The following is a 24,272-nucleotide window of genomic DNA, read 5'->3' as shown; positions in this document are numbered from 1 at the left end:
GTTATAGAAAATTTAATATTTGTTATCGACATATTTATTTTCATTCAAGTATAAAAACATCTCTGAATAATGAAATGTAATAGAGTTTGTGACTATCACTTACAGAATAGCAAAATCGTCTCAAGTATCAAAAATTGTCTCTGTCAAATTTAGAGACTTGATACTGTATCACAGTACAGAATCGCACGGTAAGTCGGACGTAAAAATAAATACATTTCATAACTTACCATACACATTTCGTAGGCAACGGTTCTTTATTTTTACGTAAATGCATATCTGTAATCACATTTATAAGTTTTCAAAATTTTATCAGCTTCTGCGCGGAGTCAAATTCCCTTTGGTTTTTTTTTTTTTGAGTAAATTCTTGATATTTACGAAAGACTTAACCGCAAGTTGCCACAACCAAAGTTTTCGTGTATGACAGCGTACTTGCGACTAGTATAAGTCGATATAAGTGGTACAAATTTCGATGCAAATTTTGCAGTTCTAATATTGTTGGGCATTCGGAATAATGGAGATCTTTAAGCATTTATATTTCGTTTTAGTGTTTTTTTTTAATTATAAGTTTTGTTTGGTAAGTTCTTTTTTTGTTTCCGAACTATGTTATTAGTGACAACTCTATTGCAGGGATATTTGGAATACGATAATTGGGTAAACATTGAGTTAAGTCATGCGATTGACCCTAAAAGTCCCAACAGTTTTACTTATCGCGGAAATGTTACAATATCAAATCTAGATATTGGACTCGCAAAATCGAATCAGGAAGCTTTAACTGGTACTCAAATTCAAAACCTTCAGGTAGATATATGCCATGAAGTTTATTACTTATTAACTAATTATAAAAATTTAGTCTTTGGCAAGAATGGATAAGTTGTACAGGTTGAAAGCAGAGGTGTCATATGCTGATGGAAAAAAGCAAGAGTTTTTAAGCTCAACCAAAGCGTGTAATCTTATTATGTCCAATCTAAACGATATTCTGTGGATTTCAATAGATCTCAATGGATATATAAATGCTGCAACTGTTTTGACATCCAGTTCTGATATTTGGTAAGTTTAGTTTGCGGATGCGAAAATAATACTATATTTTTTATATACCATTTTGTTTCGTCATATTTTCCTTGATAGAGTGTCAGATGGAATTATAATTTTATTACATGGTAGTAGGCGTGGTTGTTGTCTATTTATTCAACACAATATAGGAATGTCAGAATAATGTTATGTATCGATGTTGGTTGGGCGGTTTCGTGTCCACCGTCCAATTTATACAGCGGATCCTACAATGCCCTTTGACACCATCTCGGGTGTGAAATTTAATGTATTGCGCTTTTATTTTTTGATTTATTACATATTTGGCAGGAACATCCTCTGATTTCGAGGTTAAAATTTATATATACGGATAGAGGGTGTTCTCCAGATTAATGAAATAAGTATATATAGTCGCCGCTGTATAATTCAAGAATTTACAGCTTAGACGTTACTTAACTCTTATATTTTTAACTCAATCCCGTTTAGTTTTAAGTGTTACATATAACCGTTAGGTGAACAAAACTTATATGGTACTGTGTAGCAAAATGTTGCAAGAGTATAAAAACTTTGTAAGCATTTAATGCTAGAAAAGAAAAGTTATATCATTAAAGTAAAATGGAGCATTTTATGTTCATACATTTATTCATTTACAAACACAAATAACTTATATAATATATTAAACATACCACTAAGGTTTTTCGTAGATTAGTTAATTTTTTACTTAGTGTTAATACAAATATTTATATCTTTTAGCTTTTATGAGAATATATCTGTGTCTGGCTTGGAAGACTTTAATACGGATGTTCTTATTCGACACACAGAAACGGCACCTGTTCCAGATACTACGAGCTTTATTCAAAAATTAGAAAGAGAAAGAGAAGCTAGAGAACGTGGGGATGTTCGAGATAACCGAGGATTTTTCTCTAAATATGTAAGTTTTGTTTCAATTAAATTTTCATTTATTCAGACAAACTACCAACTCTAAAAGTGCAATAATAAAACGCTTATCAGGTTTCAGTTTTAATACGTTCATTAACGGTTTGATTATCATTATACCCGGAACACGTTATATTAGGTTTTTCAACAGTTATTCTTACAAAATATCGTAAGATACTATTAGAATATTCAATTTCCTACAAAATCTAAAAAAAATGATATTTTTCAAGAGAGGGAAATATTTTTCTATTAGATAGTAAGAGAAGATAAATAGGCGAGGATTGCACCGTGACCTTACGTATATTGTGTCAGCATATTGATAAAGCAAAAATAGAAGACTAGGGTGCAGCATCTTCCCGTTACAGTTAAGAGCTCATACTAGGAGAGACTTTCTTAGAGGTGCCTAAGAACCTATTTTTCGAGTACCAAGGGAAACATTTTTTTTTGGTCACCCTAATGTACATATGTATATTTACCTTACATTCTCAAACATTGAGTTACGGATAGATCATAGGGCAAGATATAAATTTGATAATCCAAATCATATTTGAAATGAAGTAGAAAGCCATGTGCGAAATCGTCGCCGAAATTATGAAATTTCAACAATCATGCATGCGACTCGTTTAAGAATTTATTGATGTACTATACTATGTTTACTACCGAAGTATCTAACGCATGCGCAATAGCATTATGATTTCTTCTTAGTGGAAATTAAAAAAGATAAGGAAATTAAAGGAAGATAGAAGTTATAACACTTTAATGAGGTATCCACATACTCTGTTGCTTCAATTGAACTCGATAATTATGTTATTATTTTAACATGTAAATTTTATGACAAGAGAGCAGAGAAATTACCAAACAAAGACAGCTATTATTAATATGTTTACTAATATCGGCTGAAACAGGTTGAATTTGTAGTATATATTTCCGTAATTATATAGTATGTCGAAATGATATTTTTACCTTTGATATATACCTCACCATATATACTCACCCATATTTTTCGTCACCTTATTTAAATTATAAATATTTTTTATTTCCAGTGGATGTATATTGTACCCGTTGTTTTGCTGGTATTTATATCAGGTGCGACTAATCAAGATAATTCCAAATAATATTTAATTTTATTTTAAACAACAAATGTAAACATACCAATGCTTACTTAAAAATAAATTATATATTTATTCGTAATAGTTTAAAATTCTTGCTTTATAGATTTTAAATATACATATATAGTACAGGGTGGCTGATGAATTTTTCTATATTAAGAAACTCAAATTTTTTTTTCAGTGTATGGAATTAATTTTTGTTTTATTCATGTTAAAGCTCATTCAATTTTATTAAATCGAGCTTAATTAGTTTTAAAAATAATGGAATTTAAATGCCCCCTGCTCGTTGATGCATGTCCGGCATCTTACCAAAAAGTTGTTCATTACTGCTTGGAGAGTTGAGACAGTAATGACTGTCTGCTTACACCCATTTGAGCAGATAAGCTTCTTGTCGAAACACGTGGATTGTTTTGTATGGCAGCAGCTACAGCAGCGATTGTTTTCTCCGTTCGAACTGAAGGGTTTCGATGGTAAGGTCTTCTGTTGACTGTCCCATGCTCGGCAAAATTGTTTACAAGTCTCATTATGGTCCATCTGCTCGGAGGATTGCCGCCAAACGTGCGCCTATACTCTCTTTGAACCGAAACTRVGGACTCCAGTGCGTGATAGCGGCGGACAATCSAAATTCTTGTTTCAGTGTCCCAGTTATCCATTTTTGTTAAATGTWAAAGWMAAWMWRMAAAAAAAAAAAAAAAAAAAAAAAAAAAATTAAACAGATTCATTAATAGAAAAAAAGTTATTTAATTTTTTTTTGGTAGCGGCTTTCATCAGTAGATCCGCGTTGGCTATGGTATACATTAAATACTATTAAAAACAATTATTCAATATAGTAAAAACATTATTTACGAATAAAGGCAAAATATTATTGACGCAATAATCATATAACAATATTTTGGCGAACACGGATACCAGAACAAAACAGTCAACAATGATTTGCGATAGAGAGCGCAATACAATTCTCAGGATAGCCGGTTCTACGTACCGGAATTGACTCGGATTTCATCCGACCAAGTGCTGTTTTTTCGGCAATCTAACCCCGTTTCGAGCTCGAAATATTTAAAAATATACATCCCCCTTGTTACATGTTGCTCAACAAGATATGATCCGAATAGAGGCGCGCTACTTCGCGGTGAAAACCGTTTGGTACTAGACGACTTTAACGCGTACCACGACCTTTGCCATTCCTGCGTGTCAAATGATCGTAGGGGGATGAAGCTGGTGGAACAGATTGACGATTCGACATTCTGCACAATAAATGACGAAAACCCCACCAGAGTTATGGGCACCTGTACTAGTTAGCCCGATATTATCACTGCTAGTGGTGGTCTGATAAATAGCATAACCTGGCGACCTATGCTAACTCTCGAGAAACCTTCCGATTTCATTTCTGTGGGCCTTCGTTACCTTCAACATAGCTAACTGGGTCACCACAGTATGCGTTGGCGAACGTCAATTCCGCAAGGTGATCGTAGCAGCTACCGCTCTCTTCATCCCAGCTGGACGAAAGCGTAAATCCGCCCCAACCGAAGCCACCATAAGCGGACGAAATGGATAGATCACCTGAAGGCCTGTAACCCACCACGGGTGTGAGTAAGCTTTGGGTTACTGTTAAAGCTTTGTCTAACCCGAAGAGACATGACGTTCGAGTTGAAGTTCAATTCAATGATGCGCGAGCTATTTTAGCCGGCAGTTTACACTGCACCCTTCGGTATACAAAGCCAAACGATGTGTTAACCGACGGTTGCGCAAAATGCCAAACGACTGCGCGCCACTTACTTTCGCCGATGAGGAGGTTCAGGGTGTCATTAACAAAGCAAAATCATCCAAATTTAGGATATTATAATAATCTTATAAAGAAATTAAAGTAATACTCGGGTGTTCTGATCAAATGATATCAAATACCTTATCCTACAAAAATAAACCCGAAACTCGTGGACGAAAACGTAAAACTACCAAAAAAAATCGATCGACGCATACTCCAGTCGTTGAAACAAGATCCCAAAGCGACGTCTAGAGAAATAAAGAAGCGTCTAAATCTTGATGTTAGTGATGTAACAGTTCGTAGACGTCTATTGGAATGTAATTTATTGTTGACAAAGAAGCATATTGAAGCACGGCTCCAATTTGCCAAAGAACATGTCAACTGGCAACCGGAGAATTGGAGAAATATTTTGTGGACAGACGAATGTAAGGTAGTTTTATTTGGTGGCACAGGGTCTAGACAGTATATCCGTCGTCCACCAAATACGGAATATAGTCCGCAATACACCCTAAGACTGTCAAATATGGTGGTGCAAAAGTAATGGTTTGAGGAATTTTCTCGTACAACGGCGTGGGCGTATAATGAAAAAAGTTATGCTGCGGAAATTGAATATGCCTTCAAAGCGGTTGTTCCAGCAAGATAACGACCCGAAACGTACAAGTAAGTCCGCAAAAGAATGGTTTCGGGTCAATAAAGTTGAGGTTATGTCGTGGCCTGCTCAGTCGCCTGACCTTAATCCGATAGAAAATTTATGGACAGATGTTAAAAAAGGTGTAGCTGAGAGTAGACCATCAAATACAAGGGAATTATGGAGCACAGTCCAGGAGGCGTGGCAGCAAATCCCGCTGAAAAGATGTCGTGATCTGATCGATTCCATGCCCCGCAGATGTGCTGCAGTAATTAAAAATGGCGGTTACTCGACTAAATATTAACTAAACTATCTTATTTACTAGTCATAATTTCCAATTTTTTAATTTATTATTAGTTTTATTGAATTTTGTGATGCACTCCTATTATTTTGAACACCGAATTATTGAAGTTTTTATGTAAATAATATTTTTTTTTTCGTTTACAAAGTATTACTAAAAATTTAAAGTGCATAATAAGACTGCATAAAATGAACAAATCGTCGATAAAAAATAAATGAATAAAATTCATGTTTTTGTTAAAAAAACATAACTTCGTATTTTATATTGTGCGGCTCTCCTATTATTTTGAACGCAACTGTATGTATGTATAAGCCATAGAAATTCTATTGCTACAAATATGGGAATGATAACGAAAGAATGCGAATATGCATATTTCATGAAGGTCATCAATTTTCTTTGAAGAAATGAAGTTCATTTAGCACACCTCCACTTTATAAGAGTGGAAATAAAAATAATTAGTTTGAAATATTAATTTAATTAAAAATTAAAAAAATAAAATTAAAGAGAAATAAAATTAAAATTATGTTTACCTAATTTTTTTCGATTTTGTAAAAAAAATTAAAATTTTTATAATTTTTCGGAAAAAATCGTTCGTAATATAAAATAATCGCGCATATGTGATAATGGTTCATATATGTGAGTCAGGGAATGCTTCTTTACATTCTTTATGTGACTTTGTATATTTTTCTTCAAAGTATTTCTCTTTATTCATGTTCGCGTGAATTCAGTCGTTTGAGCCAGAGAACGTACTCAATTCTGCTAAATAGCAGCGAGAATGGTGAAATTCCATATCACAATCTTATAAGTTCTGTTAGCCGTCTAATCGAACATAATACAGAATTCAATTTGCATCTTCTCTGCGTTTTACATTCTCTGGTTGAGTTATGAAAATTCTTCGATCACCGTACTACATAGCTATTACCGCCGAGCTTAACTTTTTTTTGGTGTATCTGTCGACACCAGTGTTGCAAATTTGTTTTTGGTGACACTTGTAACAGCCGCACATTCTACCATTGTTTTTAGGCATAATGTATGCCAGAAATTTGAAATTTTTGCCCGCACATCAGCAGAGTATCAGTAAATATGTAACATAATTACTGTGCTGCTGTAATTATTATGTAGCATTACGAACCCATTCCTTTTTTTAGGCACCGAAGCTTTGCGGATTTTTTTTTTCAAAAAATTAATGGCGTTTTATACCATGAGCTGCATTTTTGTGTAGATCAAAAATCATTCTACTTTTTTTCCAGAGTATAACGCAAATTTCTATCAATTTTTTTTAATATTTTAATTCAATTAATAATGAATATTGTTTCACTAATAACCACATCTGTGATTTCTTTGAATAATTTCTTTGGAACGCGATTGCAAGGAGTAAAATAAAAAAAAATAAAAAAATAAAAACGTTATAACCGCATTACCTTACTTTTACAAGTTGTTGAAGTTACGACAAACATAATGTAGGAAAATATTGCGATCCCTTATGTGATGAAACTAAAGTCTGTTTTGAATAATTTATTTCACTTTTAACAAATAAATAACAAATCAAATGAATAAAGTATATACATATACATAATCAACATAGAAATATGTATACAATATTCGCCAGTTATGATTAAATTATTCAGAATTATATATTATTGTAATACCAATATATGGTCCAAAACATTGTATATAAAACATAGAAGAGTTATATAATTTACTTATATGTATTCAGTAAGTTGTCATTACGAAACACAACGAGCCCTAATAACAGTATTTTACGTACAAGACGTTGAATTGCAGCACATCATTAGTAGACATTTACGAATTATTGATTATTCCAGATGATACTACTCTGTGTATAAATAGCAATGCATCCTTAGCATTCTCAGCGTTACCGTCAGGAAGGGATCCAGTTAGAGAGGGCGTTTTGGTCTTTAGATATACATATTAATGATTTCTTTTAGACGGCACACAAACGGAAAATATTGAGTGTAATCTTCAAACAAATACACAAAGCAAATTCAAAAGTAGTTAATTTAGGCATTGAGCAGCTATTCTTACCTGTCTAGCTTAAACTCTGCGCCATCAGACGCATTCAAAATCACTATTTACCGCAGGACATCCTAGAGGAGACAAGACTCTGAAGGTAATTGGTTTTCCCAACTTTAGAATATGAATAATAATTATTTACCTTGGATTCTCTATTGGGAAAAATATTACGGAAAGTGACACAATTGATCCCACACTGTTCAAGAACTTACTTTCTTTACAAACGCCATTTGAATCTATCGAAAAAGCGCTTACATCACAAATGTTTCCCAATGAATGTCGACTATAGTTGATGATGATGGTATATACACATGTGTATTTCTTTCTTAGTCATTCAAAAATTATACTTGTATATGATGAATGTTGCTACTCTTAGTTTTGAATAAGTAGTGGGGCTAGAGATGAAACTTTACAAGTGTCGTAGTGATTTGTTTACTTCTGTCCGGTTAATATTCAGAAATACATATACATACTTATTTTTTTATCAATTGTTTTTACCGTTAACTTAATTGAGATATAAATTACTCTTCTTTTTAACTTATATTAAATGGGGTTCAGTGTGCTAAATTCTACATAAATATAATCAGTAATTTAAAAGTTTACCCTGGTTAAAACGTGACACATTATTTATACACCAAGCGAAATATTTATAAAGTCACTTTCGTTTAGCTCAATAATAAAAACAAACTTATTGATGTTATTTATTATTTTTTCGAATACATATTTAATTCAAATAACGATATAGTTATAGTTTTAGGAAAAAAATTAATTATACAAGTTTTTCCAAACATAATTACAAAGCCACTTTGTTTATACCTTCTGTTTTTAATAATTAAAAGAAAAATTCGGTATTTAATAAGATGATTGATCTCCCTTTTTAGTGTTGACCTCTTCCAGATGTCTGGATAGAATTAATTAAGGAATGGATAAAGGTTTCATCAATTGTTGTCCATTTTCCAACAATGGCGTGTCTAAGGCTTTTTATGTTATCAAATTGCCGTCCCTGTTCGAAATCCTTGGTTCATTACATGGACCAGGGGGCCTATTCTGTAGCTCGATTCGAAAAAAAAATTTACTCGAATTCGGATTTTTTATATTCTGTAACCCGATTTTCGGATTTTCTAGCCAATTTTCGAATAAAATATTCGTTAGCTTTTGAGTTGTAGAAGCAAAAACGTGTTTATTCTGGTGTTACAAATTTCGCATAATTATAAAGTAGATCAGAATTCCGAATAGAATATATTTACGAATCGCGATACACAATAGGGTCTCAGATGTTTTCCATAGGTCGGCATTAATTCATTGGCCTGCAACATTTTGTATTTCTAGACAAAAAAAGAATAAGTTAGTTTTCGATAAATTTTTCTCCGAAATCAATTAATACTTCATTCAGCAATTTACTGTAGTGCTTCAAGCTCATGAGTGATCTGCCACCAAAATGTCGTCGCTTACATTTCCGCTTTGGTGCCTTCAATATATTGGCAAATCCTTTGGGCCATTTAATTTGAATTTTTTCATTTGTAAAAACAATGGTTTCCACTTGTCATATATTTCGGATAAATAAACAAACAAAACAAAATGAAAAAGATTAACGAATTAATTTTTAAAAAGCCACATACTTCTTGGATATAGAATCCCTCTTTTAGTTCATTTGTTTCTCACAAACATTTTCTTCTATAATATTGCGCTTAATGCTACGCGTTTGCATTTCGTTTACTTTTGGAGGCCTACCCCTTCTCTTATTGTTTTCATAAATAATCCTTAATTGTAAAAAAAATCGTATTACATCCTTCAACCTATTTAATATAATCGTCTTGAAATTTCTCGGATAAATAAACCCTCTTCGTGATACATATACAATAATTTTTCCTTTCTCTTCTTCTGTCAAAACTTTTCTGCTAGGCATTCTTTACAATTTGGAAAATAAGTTAAAAGTATATGGAATTAACTAGCTAATAAAATTGCTTATCCAATAATAAATAATAACTCATATCTGTTAAACTAACAAAGGTAGCCGATAAGTAGCATATAGCTTTATAACTCTTTATTTAGATCACCTCTTTGGGTTCTGCAAGAGTGTCCTCCGGTTTTGAAACCTTCTGTTAGTCGCCGCATTTTTTTGTAGAATTTTCGAGCATTAATCCTGGTGGCCAGGTCAAGCTCTTCATACTCATGCATTTCGGCTTCTCTCTTTTTCTCTGTCTATCTTAGGCAGTCTTTTGTCTCAGCTGCGACACGGCACTCCTCTTCATACCAGCTGTTCTTTTGCATTTTCCGAAAACCAATGGTTTCGGTTGCTGCTGCACGTAAGGAGCTTGAAATGCTGTCCCACAGTTCCCTTATACCGGGTTTGTTGACGAGTGCTCTCAGAGAACTGGAGTGCAAGCCGACTAGAAAATCGTTCGGTTATCTGTTGTGATTGCAGTTTCTCGACGTCGAACATTCCTTGTGTTTGCGTTTTTTGCTGCGCAGAGGCGGGTTGGAATCTTGGCTGCAACAAGGTAGTGGTCCGAGTCGATGTTAAGACCTCGGAACGTACCCACGTCTAGTACACTGTTTTCCGCCTATCACAATATGATCGATCTGGTTTTTCGATCCGGAGACAGCCAGGTAACTTGATGTATTTTTTTGTGTTGGAGTCGAGTACTACAGATAACCATATTTCGGGCCCCGGGGAAGTCGATCAGCCTCAACCCCTTTTAGGATGTTTCCTCATTGGGGCGTGAGCGAAAATCAGCGATATGTTGAGGAAGTTCATCCGCCGGAGAGAATGATAGTACTCGGCGACGGAGTCTCTCTCCCATCACGAATCCCGCAACAAATTGCACTTCTTTATATGCCCACTGTAGTAAATGCCACAAGGGCCATGTCTCTGGTGCATGCCCTCAAATCGTAATCCTTAATTCGTTTGCCATGGTCGTTTCGAAAAGGGGGGTCTCCCATCCGACGCTGGTTGATATTTTCCCTTGGGGGCGTTTTTTATCTGGTGAGTCCCAAAACAATATTTGTAATTAATGTGCAAATGATCTACTTTTAAATATTCCTAATGCTTTTTAATACATATAATATAATTTCATATAATATATGTATATGTATATAAGATACTATTATGTTACTTAATATATTACAACAATATCATATGTAAATCGCATTTCATCAATTCAATTTTCATACGCATCTATCAGCACATAAGTACATATGCAAGTACAATTACAATTATAAAATATTTTCAAGCTCATACATAAACATACATATTAATGTTGGTTTGTAGGCGAAGCTGTCACCGCGGCAAGGAAAGCGGTGACAGTCGGCATTCTTTCGTTTGTGTTTTTGGGCACAGCTCGGATTTTCTACCAACAACACATTGACTTTTTGACAACGCGTGAGCATCGGCCATTGGTTATCCGCGACAACGGAGATTTCGCATGAAACAAAAAGTGTACATATTTACATACAAAGCAATACATGCAATGGATGGAATCATCTTAAGACCTGCTCAGGCCTTAAGACACACAGGGCGTGCACCACAAGTTGCGTGGGCCCATATTGCCAACGAACTACTGCGACCTTAGCCTCTTTGGCTGTGCAACCTAGTCCGCGCACTGCGACCTCCACGGTCCATAGGACCTCTAACAGGCAACATGACTCCCATTCTGATCTGTCCCGCCAACTTTCATCCCTCTCCAATCCTCGTGCGAGAACCACTCAGCAACTGCTGGTTTCTCGCACAGTCTGTTCCGTGTGTTACACCGTGATACGTCAGAACGTTGCATCAGTCAAGTGCAACTGGCTGGTGTCACTTTTCGGCGTATTCCGGCCTGCGCTCCACACGTGAGTAGAGTGTGGCCCATGTTGGCTCATGCTGCAGTAGTCTGCTCTCGTAACACTCCAAAATGTCGTCGCCAACCAACAACACAGAGCGACAACCGTCCGTGCGGGTTCTAAAGCTGCTACAAACACCACCAACACGCCACTCCCTCCCTCCCATGACACCCGCATCTTGCAATAGTTGCGCTCATGAACCGGAAAATCGTATCGATATCTGCAGTCCAAGAGACCAAACTAAACACCCGCTCTTCCGAGTTGTGCCGGTTTCAACGTAATACGTAAAGATCGCAAGCGAGATGATGGTGGTGGCCTAGCCTTCATATTGCACAAAACCGTGCAATATCGTCTAATCGATGAAGATATCGATCGCAGGGATACTACCCTAGTCAGGCTATAGCTATCCAGTTAGGTGATGTCGAGCTCGAAATATTTAATATATAAATCCCCCCTGTTACATGTTTCCCTAAAGGATATCACCCGAATATAGGCGCGCTACTTCGTGGTGAAAACCGTCTCGTACTAGGCGACTTTAACGCACACCACGATCTTTGGCATTCCTGCCTGTCAAATGATCGTAGGGGGAAGGAGTGGTGGTCTGATAAAAAGCATAATCTGGCTGGCAGACCACCTGGCCATAATTACCTCGATCGAGAAACCTCCCGATTTAGTTTCTGTGGAAAACCGCACCTTCGTTAACTTTAGCAAAGCTGACTAGGTCGGCTACATATAATTTACTGAAAAAGAGTTCACCGCTCTACCCATTCCTACGGACGTAACCGTTGGCGGACTATTGATTCCGTGAGGTGATCGCAGTAGCTACCGCTTACTTCATGTCGCTTCAAACCGTAAGAATTATTTAACTCCCCCCTAATATCCCAGTCGATCAAGCTGTTTTAGCTAACGAGCGCGGCACCTTACGCCATGCCGATCCCGCTGATCCCCGAATAAAAGATCTCAGTTTGAAGATTCGGCGATTGGTAAATTAACACAAGCGGAAGAAATTAATAGAGCACTTGAAATCCGGTAACCCCCCCACCGGTGTGAGTAAGCTTTGGGTTTCTCTCAAGGCTTTGCCTAATTCTAAAAATTCATTTCAATGGCCCGAAGAAATACGCGAGCTATTTTAGCCGGCAATTTACACTGCACCCTTTGGTAGATAAAACCAAATAATGTGTTACCCGACGGCTGCGCAAAATGCCAAAAGACTACACACCACTTACTTTCACTCATGAGGAGGGTCCTCAACCTGTTGCTGACCACACTCTTCAAATACCCGATCTGTTCAAAGTCTGAAGGGTCATCCGATAACTCTTCTCTCCCCAGTAGTGGAGACACTGAAGCCTTATTACTTCCCACCTTCACTCACTTGAGCCTAGCAAACCACCAGCATGACTTGCAAAAAGTGCACAGTACCACTTAGCGTCATAAACGTCCAGATAGTTTGTGGCCTTAACCAGAAACAACCTTGTGAGAGAACGATTATCGTAACGTTGAACTTGTCAAAAGCCTTTGACACAGTAAGTCACACAACGCTACTGCAGGACTTTGAAAAACTATGTTCCTTCCATCCCTACTGCTTCGAGGAAAAAATTCAAAACGGAGAAAAATCAAGATTCCAACTGTCAATAATTTAAGTGTAACTTTTGATAGTCTATGCTCCTTTACTGCTCATAAGACCGAGACCGGTCCGTAACTACGCCGTTCCAACATGATCGCCTGGATGCAGTGTAACGCAGATGAAGAAGCTTCAGTCTTGTTAGAACACTGTATTTCGGACTACGACAGTATGCCTCTTGATGTTTTCTATTGAACACCTTCTAGTGGAGCATACGGGCTCTCAGTTAAGAAGCATAATGAACTTCTCTACAGGCAGTTCCTACTGGAATGTTTTCGCAGAAATCCCCCCTGCAGTTACCTGCTTGGAGCGGAACCGCCTCACCCGATAAGACTTGCGACGCAACAAACTTTCGACAAGCACTGACTGCCATTCACGGTACAGCCATCAACTACTTCACCGACTCCCTTCCTGACCCTCGCGGAGCTTCCTTCTGCATACGGTAGCAGGTTAAACTAATATTTATCCAGAAAAGACGTGCAATTAGTAACTTCATGACACTGGCGACGTCCTTGCATGCCCCGCCAACCTCACTCATTTAACACCCTTCTCCCTGTGGTCAACCCCCTCGAAACAGCACGTTTCTTGGGCCTTCTGTTAGATGACGTTGACGACAACTTGGCTAATCCTTACCATCCTAGTGAGCATTAGGTATTCGCTGGGACAACAACAACAATATCACTGTCTAGTCAATTCTAACAATTTATTACCGGAAGCCACCTATCGGCTTAATACCGGTTAACTAACCAACAGCGCTACCAGAGATTTCTGTTAAGTTGACAGTTCTAACCGAAACTCTGTTGTACAGAAAAAACGATCATACCTTATCTATTACACGGTGCCTATGTTTTAGATCCAGCGGTTTTAGGTGTTGGAATTTTTGTAGTGACGGGAGTTATAAAAAAAATTTCTTTTGAATCTAAGTTACCTCCAATAGTTTACTAAGGATTTCATTTTATTATTAATTAATAAGGTTGAGGAGAATAAAAGTTAATTAATTTCTTACATATAGAGTTTTATAAGAATTTATATAATGAGAAACCTCTGGTTTGTATTATATTAGTTGCACAGTTGACGTTGCTATAATCTCTTTTCGGTGAGTTTGAATTCGGTTCCGTGAAAACGAGTTCTTTTTAGTACCCATATGCGTATTGTGGAATGTATTTATTGTAATATGGTCCATTTTTGCACATACAATTTTTTGTGTAAGCTGTTGTTGAATAAATAATATTTTAATGAGTTTATTGGAGTGAAAATATATATTCTTCAATAGTGTTTTGCAGATGTAAAATTGTGAATAATGAAGAGCTGTGTGAAGTATATGATATAATTTGCAAGTGGATTGCAGAAATAGGAATTATGTTATATATATTCACGAAGTGATAAAAAACGGATTCATAATCAATCAACTTGTGAAAACATAAAATTCCTGACAAAAATATATTCTATAAAGAATTTAGTTCTTTTGAAATGCTGTAAAATGGTATAGCTTTGTATAAATAAAGGTAAGGTTTGGTTTCTAATATTGTCATTCTCTATATATAATGTATGCGAATGTTAGTCAATAAATCCATTTTAGAACATTTGAAGGAAAATACATTTGTAACGTTATGCACGCGTGGTAAAACTTAATCTAACATTTTGAAACGGTTTTGATTCTTATTGCAAACGAATCGTATACCCTTTAGAAAGAGTGAAGTGTGCGAGACTGTCTAAGTACATAATAGTACCAAGTATGGGGGGTTAATTTGGTATGTAGCCAAACATTTTAAACACTGGCAACTTATAAGGATCAAACCGGTGAAATATCGTCAGGTGTTCGTAAAGCTGTATATTAAATAAGTAAGAAAGAGCTAAGTTAGGCTGTAAGAGAATATTTAGGGCAGAGAAAGAGGTGGGCTGATTGCATTATTTTGAGACATAGCTTAGATATACTTGTTAATATATTTTATATGTAGAAATTTTATAAATATATAACTCACATCTGATTGATAAATTCTTTATATTTACAATATGTCAGTTGTGTAATTCGTAGACAAATTTCATATATTTTCAGCATTAAAATGTAGCATATCCAGTAAAACACGTCTAATTATTTACGCTGAAATATCTTGAATATTGGTATAAGTCCGGTAGCTTTAAGGTCTTATTTTAGGTATATGGAAAATAGGAATATTATTGATACATAAATACTCTCTCAATTTAATTAAAATAGCTCACAAATTGGCCAAAATTTGTGTTATGTATGTATATGTAGCGAAGTATCGACGCGATTCAATCCATTTATGGCGTAAAGTATTTAAAAATGCATTTCCCAGATTGGCGGATATTTATAAAAAACAGGAAAAAGCCGCCGGGGCTTACATATTGGAAATTTGAAGTCATTCTTTAAAGAAATTGTTTGTGGAAAGTGATGTAAATTTAAAAGCAGCAAACCCCGAAATTACTGTTAAATTGGATATGAACGGATAGAGAAGATTGTTCAGATTAAGAAAATATAAAGTTAAAAAGTACAATTATATATCGGTCGATCAAATACCGTGGTGAACGTAAGATTTTTCCCGTACATCTCTTTTTTTTGTTTTTTTTTTATCAATTGGTTGGAATTCGGGAATGCTCTTTTACATGCATTCCGATATATTGAAAGAGAAAGAATCAGACGGAAATTAAAATTGTGTTGTATGAGCGTGCTTTTCATCCGATTTCGTATATTTTAAGGGCCAGCTTTAGTATACCATCCCACGATTTCAAAGGTAAAAGTGATATATTTGGTTAGACGACTTTTAGTTTTATAAATACAAATATCTAGAAAACTAAGTTTGCGGCGGCTATAATTGTAAATATTCTTAATCTGGCGCATTTCATCTATCCAAACATACCACTTTAAACCCTGAAGTCGTGGGATGGTATACTGAAGTTTTCCCCACGCTTACTATTTCAAAAATTTTGAGTGAGATGGGACTATAACAAAGCCTACTCACCAAATATAAAAAATTAAAATTAAATTCCATACGATATTTTAATTTTACAGTATAAAAGTGTTGCCAACGCCTGAAGTATTTTAACGGCTCTAAATCATCAAATTGCAAGAGAATAAAATGTTTGGTTAAAACTCAATTAAACTTTACTTCCTTGTTTGTAAATAAAAAATTTATTAATTTTTAAATCTGAGTTTGGGTAAAAATAAAAAATACTTGAAATTGGAAATTTTATTTGAAAGAAATTGGAAAATTGATTGTGATTCATGAGTATTATTATTCTTTCGGATGAATTTTATGGTCAGGTGACGCTCTGATGAGTTTACTAGCACTAACCGATTTAAATAGGTTAAATAAAGTGTTACAAAGAATTGCCTGTCGTAGCAATTAATGCAAAGATATACTTATTTGCTAATGTCACTTAAAAATAAATATCCTTTTTATCTTTATTACACCACTTTTAGTTCACCTAAATTGTGTTTTCAACGTAATGAATTTTAACATGGCCAAAATGGAAATTGATGATGTGGTGGATTTGAGTCTTAGCTCCAGTCGGGATCCATCACTTACTATAACCTCATCTACGATTCGAGACGCTCGTTCTTTAACACAAAATTCGACGACGTCACTCTCCAGCACTAATTTAGCAAACAATAATGGTAATAAAAAGCATACAGTAAAAACAATTATTAACTTTATTCGTTTTAGTAGAATTAACATTGCCCGAAGAAAATAAAGTTCAACGCCGTGTTCTTAGACCACGGACCGAACCTAAGTCCTATGCAGAGGCGCCAGATATTGTGTTATTACCTGCACGTTTGAATGGTCGCCAACATAATGGAAATATCGATTCCGAAACAGATGATGAAGATTCTGCATTATACGTTCCAATCAAAGAGTTGTCTCCAGCTGAAATCGAAGAACGCGAAAAGGGATTGCGAAAACTTCGAGAAGACTTACGAAATGAAGAAACAAAACTAGTGTTGCTTAAAAAGCTAAAACAATCCCAACTTGTTATGAAGGAAAATTTGGCACTTACTCCCGCAGTATCTTCCAGTAATCCCCTAGCTATAATACCAAGTGCACTAACGTCCAAAGGCTCGTTGAGTGTAACTCCTACAAGTGTGGTGTCCGTTTCAACACACTCTAAATGCAGATCTAGTACAGTAAATATAAAGTAAGTATATATTGCTTTCTGTACTAAAATGTTTAATATCCTGTGTCAATTAAATTAAAGCACTACAAATAGCCGCAATACACCGTCTTCACCATCTACAATGTCAACATCATCGTCATCGTTTAACCGCGTGAATTCCTCTATTCTTCCGCATCCTCGTTCTTCTCTTCCAGGTGGAACAACGTTAACAACAGGAAATTCACCTTCATTGCACAGGGTTCATTCCCGTTCGAATCTTCCAAACCTTACTATTACTCCTTCAGTTACAATCACCCCAACTACAGCCCCACCATCCGGAATTAAACCACGCAATGTGAGTAATTGTAATGTAATCGTTGCAGTAAGGGAGGGTTAAAAACTAATTAAGAAACATACTTAGTTTCTGCCTTTAAGTTCTAATGTCAAATATTTAAATTACGATATACAAAAAGGGAGGAAATATTATTAATTAGCTGGCGGCGCCGATGACGTACAAAAATATTGAAATCACTTCAAAACTTTAAGACAAAGAAAACATTTAAGAAAATTTAAATGCTGTTAAATGTGTTAATTCTAATTATACTAATATATAGATATTATCTCAATAATAATACTTTGTTGACAGATTAATATATCTGAGAGTTCGAAGTTGTCTGGAATGATTAATAACGCAGTTTCAATAACACCTTCTGCAACACACTTACAACAAAATCAACAGCAACAAGATTTAAAGGTATACCGAAAACTGTTATTTAAACTAAGCTCAAATACTCAATATTTTGGAACACAATTTTAGAATGACCGCAGTACTTCACGTGAGGAAGCATTGACCCCAGTACAGCGGCAAGCAGCTGCAAAATTAGCATTACGGAAGCAGCTAGAAAAAACACTTTTACAAGTAAGTCTTACATAACAAACCAATATGGAACGGTGGTGGTGAATGGTGATCATATTTCTTAAAACAAAGTGAAAAATACGTTACACATAAATCATATTCTTCTTTGTGCATTTTTGACATTACCTATATTTTCCTTTTGCGTTGAGTAGGCTTTAATTTATCGCTCTTAATGATATGTCTGACAGATTTCAACGCCTGCTTAAAAATTTGTACGGGTCCAAATACACACCGACGACGATTTATTCAAAAAACGTTAGATTTATTTAAAATTAATTTAATGAAGTAGGAATATGTTACTAATAGTAGATACTTCTATTATACAAGCTGGAAAAATAATGAATTTCTGAAAATGCTTGAAAGGTTTATTATTTCTGTGGAAAACAAATATCTGAAAAGAATAAAATTGGAAGTAAACAAGTAAGAAAGGCCTAAGTTCGGGTGTAAGCAAACATTTTATACTCTTGCAAGCATCAAAACTAGGGAAATAGCTTCAGGCGCATAAATTTTGATAGTCTTATGAGGTCTATTGTAAGTTTTCACCCGATTTTATCCATTTTAAGCAATAAGATGAACTGTTATTAAAAAAACACGCTCTCTCAATTTTATTAAGATAACTCATATATACCGATATAAACGGTATAAAGTCAACTGGAATGTCGAAAATCTTTCTATTAGGTATTTCGAGGATAAGAGAAGTGTTGACCTGATTCAACTCATTTTTATCATAGGCGTACTATTATCAGGAAAAGGATTCTCTTTGACCGATATTTTCGGTTCGCAATTGGTACTTTGACCACTTAATCGGTCTTAAGGTTGTGGACATCGAGGTACTATTCTCGTAAAGTATTTATTTTCCGAAGTATTTATTGATGCTTGATTTGCATACTCCATGATATAATCAGATGATATTCAAAAATGAGTTATATGGGAAGTAGACGTGGTTGTAGTTCGATTTCGCTCAGGTTATTGTTTGATTATTTATATATACATAACCGTATACCTAACCGTTAGGTGATCGAAACTACTATACTCTGTAGCAACAAGTTGCAAGAGTCCTGTCCGCAAAATACGTTTTCAGGAGGTTTTTAAACTAGTTTGCTGCGGTGCTTAAGTTTGCGTTGAAGTAGTAGTTGTTGTTGTTGTAACGGCAGAAATTCTGCCGAGTTGACAGTCCTTGACCGGATAAAATCCGGGTCCGTTCCGGTTTTCGTAGACCCGACTGTCGTGGGAACGGCGTTGAAGTAGTCCAATAATTCGGCATAATAGAGCCGTTATCCTAAATGAAAAGTTCTAAATGTCCAAGTGGATCAATGTGCATTGAGTAAAAGGTGTCCAGCAAATCTAGCCATTTTTACTAACATAACGTAAAGAGATATGGTAGGTTTTTTTTTTTTTTTTAGTTTTGTCCTTAAAAAGTATCATTTTCCAAAAATATAAATCTTTTGATCAATGCTATGAGCGAATGACAAACGCGCTTTAATATTTTTTTCGACATAGCGGTTTTTTCTTCTCACACATCCATACACATTATTTTTTCGTCTTCGTATTAGTCTACTTGACGCGTTTAAGTCCAATTCTGCATTGACTTCGACCATAACCGCGCGTGAGGATTTGAAAGGATCAGCTTTACACTTTGTAAGAATTATTTTATCCTCGCGGGGGGTTGTTTTGCGATGGGGAGCCTTACAAACTTTGTTTCGTTTTAACAAATTTGGATCACTCTTAATATTTTTGATGGCATTGTATACCATTTTTCTTAAACATTTTACTATTTGAGCAATTTTAACTTGATTTGTACCGTTTTAGTAAAGGTCCCAAATAATTTTTATTCTTCAATCGAACATTATTTCCCTCTAGCCATTTTATTAAAATTTGTAATATTACTAAAACTATTGAATACAAGTTTACAACTGAAATTAGTTCTTTGTTGGACCAAATACAACTAATGACCGAAAACTATAACTGCGCTAAATCATTGTCCAACGAATTTTTGACGAAATTTAACAAAAACAAATTAATGTTTTCTGAGGGGAAATTATAACGGTTACTTTCCAAGCATTTAAAGAGGCGACAGAAGCAGTATCGATCTACTAATAACAAATTCATGAAAATGTCGCTCTCTTAAAAGTAACGGTAATATTTCTAATTATGAATGCAAGTGCGCTAAATCTCTGTCCATAACTGTATATTGTTGTTTGCTATCAAACGCACTAATCAAACAATCTTCATCGTGCTAGCGAAAGATTGAACGTCTTAGGTAGTTGTTTAATTGTCCAGTTGCATTTCACTTTAGAGATGGTCTGAAAAGATTTCAAAAGTTAGTTTTGGACATTTGAGTTGCAATTTCTTTCATTTTGTAATCCCGAAAATCTTAATTAAAATAATTTTTAAATTTATGGTCCGAAATATGAAAAAGGTTGTGATAAATAAATTGTTGTAAAATTAACAGTTATTCAATGTGAATATAATTTTGTTACATACGCTTTCACGTCTAAATCACTTAACCGACCAACATAAGACTTTGTATACATATGTGTATGTGTACTTAAAAGTAGATATGTATGTCAAAGGACATCGGATACTTATGATTAAAATATATATTAATTTTTGACGATCTGTAAGAGCACTATACAATTAGCAATATAAAAATGAGTATTTCACAAAAATTTTACTAAATACTAAAATTAATCTTTTTTTTAGATACCACCTCCAAAGCCACCCCCTCCAGAAATGCACTTCATTCCTAATCCAAGTAACACTGAATTTGTGTATTTACTGGGCTTGGAAACAGTTGTGGATTATTTAACAACCAACAACAAAAAACAAAATCCGATGATACCGCCTTTCCTTTGCGCACAGTGCAAAATCGATTTCACGCCAGTTTGGAAATGGGATAAACAAGGTAGGCTGTAGTAAAAAATGTTAACCTTTTTTAATTTTTTGTTTTCTTATAGCAAACAAAGAAACAAAAGTAATTTGTGAGCAGTGTGTTACCACTAACGTTAAAAAGGCCTTGAAGGCAGAGCACACCAACAGACTAAAGCAAGCATTCGTTAAAGCTCTTCAACAGGTAAACTATCACTTAATAATATTTTGAAAAGAAAACTCAATATATTAATTTTTAAACATGCAGGAACAAGAAATTGAGCAACGAATAACAAGTCAAGGAAGCACATCGCCGATAGATTCGCATAGTTCTACGATATCAGCAACTCAACCATCATTTCAGCAACAACAACAACAACAGCAACAACTTCCACTAATACAGTTACATCAGCAACAACAAACTACCCCTAGCGCTCTAGCCAATTTGCCACCTTCCGTAACTGTCATTCCAACCAAATGTCATACACCTACACCAAGTGTAGCATCTCGACCGACACCGCCACCGTGTATCCAACAAACGCCAACCCCTCCTCCATCCAATACACCCCGTTCGTCACGTAATCAACAGATGACATCACAATCAAACTCAAATTCATCAAACCAAATGCAACAGCGTGAGCGAGAACAAGTTCAACAACAACAACAACAACAACAACAACAACAATATGATAAGTATACTAACGCAGCGCTGGCCGCTGCTGCTGCTCAATTGAGTGCTCTTGGCAGTTTGCCTGGTTTAAATAACCTTGCTGGGTTGGGTAATATTGGTCAATTAAGTAACTTCCCATCATTAGGAGGATTAGCGAACATCTCGACTTCAACAGCTAATCCTTCTACCAGTGGACTGGGTAATGCGTCACCAGCAGCCCAAGCCGCTGCATTTCAAGCGTTTCAGCAACAACTGCTCCGAGGTAAGTTGGCAGGCATTTTGAAAATCTACAAATTAAAATATTAATATCTTTTCTAATAATCTAGCTCTGGGTCAAGGATTAGCCGCCAATCCTCAGCACATGATGCAGTTTACACCACTGCTTTACTCGTATCAAATGGCAATGGCTCAGGCTCAAGTTGCAGGTACAACATTGCATATTAACTCATATTGTATTTGACAGCTAGCGCTAGCCGCTAGCAAACAAAATGTGCATTATTTATGTCATTAGCAGTAGTTGATTACACTATGAGCATATTTTAGCCATGAAATAGCTTCTCATGGAATCTATTAGGCATTTGCAAACCCCCTAGATGCGTCTTTGTGTTGAATAACAAGAAGAAATAATAAATATAAGTTATGCACTAACCTATAACAAATTGGTTAACTTTTGAATTATATTATATAATTTATATATTTATAATTTATATTAATTTATATCGCAAGCTATCTTGAGGAATTTCTTGATGAATAGTTTAAGTATCATTATAATATATCATATGTATGTATATCATTGCCTGCTGTTAACAGTTAAGACGATTTACTTTCGGCTTTGCTTAATCTTAGTATTCAAACTTCAATATATTAATAAATTGGTTGTATAAGTCACGTAATTGGCAATAATTTTTATTTTTAGCTTATACCAACAAGAAGAATTCTTCTTCCACGTCGTCAAAGAATCAATCATCTAATTTGGCAGATATACAACGTGCTGCTGAGCTTCAGAGGCAATACTTAATGGAAATGATACCACAACCACAGGCCCCGGGATCAAGTAACAATCGTCAAAATAATTGGAAAACTTAAACTATTATTACATAATACTGGTTTTGTCTATCATGATAACACATTTTATAATGTTATTATGAAAAGGGAATTTAAAATGAAGCTGACTGTAATCATCGTTAATTCGTCGAGTATACGTTCACGAACTACTGACACGCGTGAATTTATAAATCATCGAATAAGAGTTTACTTAATATTTAGTTTTTTTGTATTGTATATGCCCACATATTTTAGTTGAAAGTATGTAGTTTCTTCTAGGACTATATAATGATTTGATTTTGTAATGTTAAATAGTTATTGATTTAATTAATATTTATTAAAAGAATTGGAAGTATATTAGCAAATACAAAATTTGATGATAACAATGAAATTTAAATAAAAGTTCGAAAGAAGCTCAATACATAACTACTAAAATAAATATTGTATTTAATATTCCAGCTTATAAATAAATAATGTTCTCTTAAAAACGTACATTCAATAACTTTAAAAATACAATTGGTAAGTTGTTGTGCAGAGTATAATTTCGTTCACCTAACGCTTCGTTTCAGCGCCTAAGAACCCTATTATATAAGGCTACGAGGAAATAACTATCGGCATACTTGTGCTATATACTAATAACAAGATATGTTTTAGCGAATGGAGATTTGCGGCAATACACTTGAAATCGCAGCACCCTTAATTAAAAATTTTCAGAAAAAGTGTTTAGTATATGTTTGTCCTTCTGGAGTGCATAAAGTGCATTCGGCGATTTTTACGATGAGTGAAATTATTCAACAAAGATGTTCCATTAAATTTTGTGTGCGGAATCAATTTTCTGGTACCGAAACGTTCAGAATGTTGGAAAAGGTCTTCGGTGATAGTTATTTGTCGCGAGAAAGTGTTATTGATTGGTACAAATTATTTAATGAGGGTCGAGAACGTGTTGACGAACGACGTCTAGGATGGTCATCAACATCAACTGATGATTAATACGTCAATAAAATAGAGGAATTAGTATGCTTGAGAATCGACAAATTAAAGAGTCAGACATCTTACTGGCATCTATGGAATATCGGAAAGATTAGTAAAACCATTTTGAAAAATCATTTGGTGAATCTACGATTGGTTCCAAAATCATTGAGTTTTCGACTACCAGTATGTCAGGAAATCTGTTATTAGTTGGATCTATGCTTACGACCCGGAAATACAGTGGTGGCCTTATAATTAGAAACGATATGCTAGATAAAATCAGATCACTGTATATGTACTTTTTTAAGACGCGCACTGTTAATTATATGTCCCGTTATTCGTAGTGTGATTATGAACGTAATTGTTATTTGCTAATTGGTTATTGCAAAAATTAAAATTATTTCACGGTTTGTGTTTCTTGGCTGGCAACGTAATTAGAAACGGGCAGTTCTT

At 35.0% G+C, this 24,272-nt stretch overlaps 2 protein-coding genes and 1 long non-coding RNA gene across 4 annotated transcripts; 2 read left to right on the top strand and 1 right to left on the bottom strand.

Moving 5' to 3' along the window:
• Nucleotides 1-341: 341 nt before the first annotated feature.
• LOC108969771 (ER membrane protein complex subunit 10) lies at nucleotides 342-3,115 on the top strand. The gene is made up of 5 exons (XM_018934690.1): nucleotides 342-574; nucleotides 628-798; nucleotides 851-1,047; nucleotides 1,780-1,957; nucleotides 3,006-3,115. The coding sequence occupies exons 1-5, from the start codon at nucleotides 512-514 to the stop codon at nucleotides 3,075-3,077; spliced, it is 681 nt and encodes a 226-aa protein (XP_018790235.1). The 5' UTR covers nucleotides 342-511; the 3' UTR covers nucleotides 3,078-3,115.
• A 4,257-nt stretch (nucleotides 3,116-7,372) lies between these two features.
• On the bottom strand, nucleotides 7,373-8,334 carry LOC108969773. The gene is made up of 3 exons (XR_001993421.1): nucleotides 7,939-8,334; nucleotides 7,809-7,870; nucleotides 7,373-7,743 (listed from the first exon to the last, which is right to left on the bottom strand). It is a non-coding gene; the product is annotated as an uncharacterized LOC108969773 (long non-coding RNA).
• Nucleotides 8,335-14,439: 6,105 nt separating this feature from the next.
• On the top strand, nucleotides 14,440-23,285 carry LOC108969793 (transcriptional repressor p66-alpha). 2 transcript variants are annotated; one of them, XM_018934718.1, is made up of 11 exons: nucleotides 14,440-14,744; nucleotides 16,682-16,876; nucleotides 16,926-17,394; nucleotides 17,455-17,707; nucleotides 17,999-18,106; nucleotides 18,170-18,271; nucleotides 20,972-21,173; nucleotides 21,226-21,341; nucleotides 21,405-22,068; nucleotides 22,133-22,231; nucleotides 22,723-23,285. In XM_018934718.1, exons 2-11 carry the CDS (start codon nucleotides 16,708-16,710, stop codon nucleotides 22,890-22,892), a joined length of 2,352 nt encoding a protein of 783 aa, XP_018790263.1. In that variant the 5' UTR covers nucleotides 14,440-14,744; nucleotides 16,682-16,707; the 3' UTR covers nucleotides 22,893-23,285. The 2 variants fall into 2 exon arrangements, with proteins under 2 accessions (XP_018790263.1, XP_018790264.1); XM_018934719.1 differs by having other exon boundaries at nucleotides 16,929-17,394; nucleotides 22,723-22,892.
• Nucleotides 23,286-24,272: the final 987 nt, after the last annotated feature.

This window comes from Bactrocera latifrons, unplaced genomic scaffold (assembly GCF_001853355.1).
Source record: "Bactrocera latifrons isolate USDA-ARS-PBARC rearing strain unplaced genomic scaffold, ASM185335v1 scaffold_265, whole genome shotgun sequence".
In the NCBI taxonomy this organism is placed as follows: domain Eukaryota; kingdom Metazoa; phylum Arthropoda; class Insecta; order Diptera; family Tephritidae; genus Bactrocera; species Bactrocera latifrons.
Note: the sequence above shows the minus strand (reverse complement) of the source record. Positions and strands in the feature narration are given on the sequence as shown.

Coding starts and splice junctions, on each gene's coding strand:
- LOC108969771 (XM_018934690.1), top strand. CDS start 512: ATGGAGATCTTTAAGCATTTATATTTCGTTTTAGTGTTTTTTTTTAAT. Junction 575..627: donor TTAATTATAAGTTTTGTTTG/GTAAGTTCTTTT, acceptor ACTCTATTGCAG/GGATATTTGGAATACGATAA. Junction 799..850: donor CTCAAATTCAAAACCTTCAG/GTAGATATATGC, acceptor ATAAAAATTTAG/TCTTTGGCAAGAATGGATAA.
- LOC108969793 (XM_018934718.1), top strand. CDS start 16,708: ATGAATTTTAACATGGCCAAAATGGAAATTGATGATGTGGTGGATTTG. Junction 21,174..21,225: donor TTGGAAATGGGATAAACAAG/GTAGGCTGTAGT, acceptor GTTTTCTTATAG/CAAACAAAGAAACAAAAGTA. Junction 22,069..22,132: donor TCAGCAACAACTGCTCCGAG/GTAAGTTGGCAG, acceptor CTAATAATCTAG/CTCTGGGTCAAGGATTAGCC.